The sequence below is a fragment of the Nyctereutes procyonoides genome, unplaced genomic scaffold, assembly GCF_905146905.1.
Source record: "Nyctereutes procyonoides isolate TBG_1078 unplaced genomic scaffold, NYPRO_anot_genome, whole genome shotgun sequence".
In the NCBI taxonomy this organism is placed as follows: Eukaryota; Metazoa; Chordata; class Mammalia; order Carnivora; family Canidae; genus Nyctereutes; species Nyctereutes procyonoides.
Window position 1 is genome coordinate 7,047,592 of NW_026575134.1, and position 5,705 is coordinate 7,053,296.

The window sequence follows — 5,705 nt, forward strand, 5'->3', positions numbered from 1 at the left end:
TCCTTTCCTAAGGCGGTCAAGTAAGGTTTGGAAGCAGGGACACGCAGGATGGTTCATTTGCGGTCCCTTTCAGTTTTTACAATCAGCCCACTAGGCTAACACAAGCTTCTCCCTTCCCTTGTCCTTATCAGAAAGGCAGCGCCGGTCTGGTCCCTCCCACTTTGTGGGAAGAGCCCAGAATTGTGCAGGAGGAAGCGCTGGCTTGGAGTCCGGAGTCCCGAGTCCCCGCTCTAGCACCTAACCGCCCGGAGACCCCCGACGAGCGTTCTGCCCGTTTCCTCTTCTATTAAAACGAGCCCAACATTTTTGCAGGACCGACCCCTGCCTGCCATTCGGCAGGGGTGTAAGCTCGACAGCGCAAGTAGGTGGCCGGGCGCACCCGGGACGGGGCCCACCAAACCGCGCGACCTGCGCCCCGAGGGCGCCGGGTCAGCCCGCCCCGCAGCCCGCGAGCTTCGGCTGCGCTCCTCCCCCGGCGGGGCGGCCGCGAAGCCGCAGCCTCTGCCCGCGGCGGGAGGGGGCGGAGCCGCCTGCCCTCAACAAACATGGCGGCCGCGTTGGCGTCAGCCACGCTCGGGAGGCCACGCAGCCGCCGGGGACTCGCGGATTCGGCGTCACCCGGCGCCGGGCCACGTGACGCAGGAGGCTCCCGCGGCGGCGGCGGCGGCGGCGGCGGCGTTCGCGCGGGCTGAGCGGCGCGGCGGCCGGAGCGGGGTGGGGTCTCCCGGCGGGGCTTCCCGGCGGGTCCCGGCCTCGCGCGCACGTGCCTCGTGCCTGCCTGCTCGCGCTCGCGGTCCCGGCGCTGCCGGTGAGGAGCCCGGGAGGAGCCGGGGAGGCGGGGCGGAGGGAGGGAGCGAGGGAGGGAGGGAGCGGGCCGCGGCGCCCCTTCCGAGGCCCGGCGGGGGTGGGCCGGCCTGGCCGGGCGGGGGCCGCGAGGGGGCGAGGGGGTGGGGGGGGGCCGGGACGGGGGTGGGGAGGCTGGGCGCGGGGGGGGGAGGGGCCGGGGCGGGGGAGGCCGCGAGGGGGGACGTGGGGGGGCCGCGAGGGGGTGGGCGGGAGGGGGGCCGCGGGGGGTTCCGGGGAGTGGGGGGCCGGGCGGGGGCCGCGAGGGGGGACGTGGGGGGGCCGCGAGGGGGGGCCGGGCGGGGGCCGCGAGGGGGGACCTGGGGGGGCCGCCAGCGGGTGCCGGGAGGGGGCCTCCCCCTGTCCTCCCCTCCCCCCCGCCCTGCTCCCCCTCCCCTTGTCCTCCCTCTCCTCTCCCCCGTCCCTCCTCCTTCCTCCTCCCCTCCCCCCTCCGGTCCTGCTCCCCCTCCCCCCGTCCTCCCCCCTCGTCCTCCCCCCTCGTCCTCCCCCCTCCTCCCTCCCCCCCTCCAGGAAGGCCCCGCCGACCTCCTCCTGGTGTCCACTCACTGGCGTTGGCTCTGGCCCGTGGGCTGCAGCCAGTGCTCGGGCTCTTCCTGCCCACAAGAGCCCACGGGCAGGAGCCGAGGGGGGCGGGGCCTTCGGTCTTGCAGGCGTCCCAGGTGGAGGTGGAGCGGGTTCCCTGGGGGTGGGGTACCGGGGGTACCGGGGTACCGAGTGCCGAGTGCCTGTGGGCAGCGCGAGGCCGTCGGGCCAGGGGAGCCGCTCCCGCAGGAGGACACGGTCGGGAGAGCTTCGACTGGTCCCCGTGGTCCCCGCTTCTGGTTTGGACAGTTTGCTGGCGGGCTAGCCGCGTGCACGTTGTGATGTAATCACGCTCTCTTCACTTCCCAAGCCTTTTTATTAAAATTGCTCTACCAGCAACCAGTAAAGCTGCTGCTGAGGGAAGCCCTCGTGTCGTAGATTGCCTATGACATAAGCTCCCGCGGTTTATTCGGACTGGAACGCGTTGAACAGGACTTTCAAAGGGGAGAAATAAAGCTCTAAAAAGTGTGTCAGAACCCCGCATACCAGAAAAAAAGAGTTCAGGAGTAGAGGAGTCACCCTGTCCTGTTGTCAGAGGAGGGAGTCACTCCAAAAGCCGTCGTGCAGAAGTCTAGGTTCATAGACTCAGACCCGTTGCTAGATGGAAGTTTTATAATCTTCAGTGAAGAGTTCATTGCCCTAATTGTTGGGACTGTTTCGATTTCCCTTGTTTCTTTTCTTCTCATAGGAAAGGAATAATGCTGTCAGCATGTCTGCACACTCCATGCTCTGTGAACGAATCGCCATAGCCAAGGAACTGATCAAGAGAGCAGAGTCACTTTCTAGATCAAGAAAAGGCGGCATCGAAGGTGGTGCAAAGCTGTGCAGCAAATTGAAGGCAGAATTGAAATTCTTACAGAAAGTGGAAGCTGGGAAAGTAGCTATTAAGGAATCCCATTTACAGAGCACCAATCTAACACACCTACGAGCCATTGTGGAATCAGCAGAAAACTTGGAAGAAGTTGTTAGTGTCCTTCACGTCTTCGGCTACACAGATTCCTTGGGAGAGAAGCAGACCCTCGTCGTGGATGTCGTGGCAAATGGTGGTCATACGTGGGTGAAGGCCATTGGCCGAAAGGCGGAAGCTCTCCACAACATTTGGCTGGGCAGGGGCCAGTATGGCGACAAAAGTGTCATTGAACAGGCCGAAGACTTCCTCCAGGCCAGTCACCAGCAGCCGGTGCAGTATAGCAACCCTCACATCATCTTTGCATTTTACAACAGTGTCTCCAGCCCCATGGCAGAGAAGCTCAAAGAAATGGGCATATCTGTGAGAGGAGACATAGTAGCGGTTAACTCTCTGTTAGATCACCCTGAGGAGCTCCAGCCCAGTGAGAGCGAGTCGGATGACGAAGGCCCAGAACTTTTGCAGGTGACCAGAGTGGACCGAGAAAATATTCTAGCAAGTGTTGCATTTCCAACGGAAATTAAGGTCGATGTGTGCAAAAGAGTCAATCTGGACATTACTACTTTAATCACATATGTATCTGCCCTTAGCTATGGAGGCTGCCACTTTATCTTCAAAGAGAAAGTGCTTACTGAACAAGCAGAGCAAGAGAGGAAAGAGCAGGTTTTGCCGCAGCTGGAGGCATTTATGAAGGACAAGGAGTTGTTTGCTTGCGAATCTGCTGTCAAGGACTTTCAGTCTATTCTAGATACCTTAGGAGGACCCGGGGAGAGAGAGAGGGCCACTATGCTCATTAAACAGATTAATGTGGTGCCAGATCAGCCTTCTGAGCGTGCCTTGAGACTAGTGGCCAGTTCAAAAATCAATAGCCGCTCATTAACCATTTTTGGGACAGGAGACACTCTAAAAGCCATCACTATGACTGCCAATAGTGGTTTTGTCAGAGCTGCCAACAACCAGGGTGTTAAATTTAGTGTGTTTATCCATCAGCCCAGAGCACTTACTGAGAGCAAAGAGGCTCTAGCCACCCCCTTACCAAAAGACTACACAACTGACAATGAACACTAATGATAGCCTTTAACTATTGTCATGGAAATAAGTTATTTATACCAAAGGCTGGGTCTTCCCGTCTTAAATGGGGAGGAAGAAAAGGTCTATAGTAAAAATAATACTTAAAGCTCTTAAACCAGTGGAGTGGATTGTGTGTCATCTCTAAAATATATAATCTAAAGTAGAAAAAGCACAAGAGGCAAGCTTATTTATCAAAGTGTCTACATTATAGCAATTACGAACAGAAATACATCTATATAAAGCTTTTAGCTGTATTGAAGTACTTTTATTTGACTCAGTAAGGGCAACAACCCCCTAGTGGTAATCAGCATTTCTTGGAATAGGGCTACACCGCGTCTCGCATTAAATACCTGGAGAAAACTGAAGCTTGTTTTTCATTATATTGGTTCATCAGTTGGTCGAGGCTGGGAAGTAATAGTTGATAATTAGTTTTAGATTATAAGGTTTTGGCTATTAATGAAAAACTTCCTTGATTGCTATGTGTCAGGCATACACTTGGTGCATTTACAAAGAGTACAATAACAAGAAAATAAAGTGAATACTGGTCTTGTGAGTCCCATGAACCTATGGATACACCTTTGTGAAAAGATAGTCCCACTACTACAAGCCTGGGACATTTAATGTAAAATATTAATTTGAATAAATTGTAAAAGAATCATAAAAACAATTTTAAAAGAATTCAGATTTTGCTTTTAAGTACAAATAGTTCCCATACTGCAAGTATTTGACTTATAAATAAACTGCCTTTACTCTTTGTTTTGCAAGTGCAAGTGACAACTGCATTACTTCACTCTTGTGAAATGGTGGTAGGGGAGATTCCATGCCTGTTGCATGACACCAGTTGTAATTAAAAATAAATTTTTTTTAAGTCCGCATTGCCCTAGGTGCTTTATTTGCAACAAAACAAAATAGATTAGCAAAGTAGATATGTATTGACCGTATTTTAAAGATTGGGACATTTAGTCTTAGAGCTTAAGTATTAATGCAAAGCCAAGTATAGGAGCCAGTATCAGAACACATTGCCACAGCCTGACCTCTCTCTTTAGTGCCAACTTTGCTATTTTGTGAGAAGGGAACTCAGTTTCCAGCCACAGTGTTGGGTGGGGAGGGTCGAGGAAGGGGTAGAATTGATTATAGAATGTCCGTGAGCACTGAAATGAAATGAAAAAGTAAACTTGGGGATGTTTCTCTTAGGAGAGATTGCATTGCTAGCTCAGAACACAAATCCTGGGGGAAAAGGCTGTGATTGGGATTCCAATTTAGTATAACTTGTATTGCAACGGAAATTTTACACTGTTAAAATTGGGCTTGGACCTCTTGGAGCAGCTATTAAGGTACTAAGGTGCTTGGTACTGAGCATTATAATAGTTTGATCTAAAAGAAAATGAATAATTGGTCTTTGCTCTGAGGAATTGCTAGTCTGAAATGGAGTTGAACAATTGAAGTATAATTAGTTTATTGAGTGTTGTCATGCACCAGGCACAGTACAAAAGGCTGAGCTTTCAAGGAGTAACGGAAGGTAGATTTCTATCCCTTTCCACTATGAATTAGTATCAAAGGACTTGAATCTTTGCCAACTAGGACGTGTACAACCACAGTGCTCTTTGAGGAAACATTTCTGAAGTGGCCATGGCTGTGGTTCTCCCATGATCATTTTCCTTTTCTAGACGTTCAGTGATGACAGTTCCTAACAATATAATCAATAATGCAAGGGATAGATATGGACACCTGGTGGGACCTTGAATCCTGGAATATAAAGAAAGGATTAGTACCTTCTCTAGAAACACAACATGCACTTGACCCACACATATCCTAGACCTGTCACTAACCAAAATTTGTATATATAAAGATAATAAAAGAATGTTGTCAAATACGTTTAAAACTGTCAAGTTTAAGGAATCATGAATCATATGGCTATAAAGCAAAGCAAATGTCCAAAAGATTATGAAATGTGAAGATGTGTAATGTAAAAGCAATGGTTAGGACCAAGAGTTGGAAGTGGTGGGTGAAAGTAAAAGCGTGTTAAAAAAATCCTCATCTTATTTAAAAGGGAGTTAACAACTTTATGATTTTTGCCTCTGAAAAATAGCACAATGTAATTTGAGGTGTCAAACAGGGAATGTGACTGATGGTACAAGTTAAACCAAGCTGATCTCGCTTTCAAATGAAGGGTGAATTTGGAGAATAAATGCAGTCCATATAGGGAAAGACAAATCATAGGAGTTCTCAAGGAAGAATAAAAGCCAGGAAGCATAAAGTAAGAGACATAAAAGATCAAGAA

The 5,705-nt window shown here is 51.1% G+C and overlaps 1 protein-coding gene across 2 annotated transcripts; it reads left to right on the plus strand.

The window, feature by feature from the left end:
• The first annotated feature begins 266 nt into the window (after positions 1–266).
• CUNH7orf25 (chromosome unknown C7orf25 homolog) lies at positions 267–4,297 on the plus strand. 2 transcript variants are annotated; one of them, XM_055301021.1, is made up of 2 exons: positions 267–361; positions 2,135–4,297. In XM_055301021.1, exon 2 carries the CDS (start codon positions 2,156–2,158, stop codon positions 3,419–3,421), a length of 1,266 nt encoding a protein of 421 aa, XP_055156996.1. In that variant the 5' UTR covers positions 267–361; positions 2,135–2,155; the 3' UTR covers positions 3,422–4,297. The 2 variants fall into 2 exon arrangements, with proteins under 2 accessions (XP_055156996.1, XP_055156997.1); XM_055301022.1 differs by lacking the exon at positions 267–361 and adding an exon at positions 674–808.
• Positions 4,298–5,705: the final 1,408 nt, after the last annotated feature.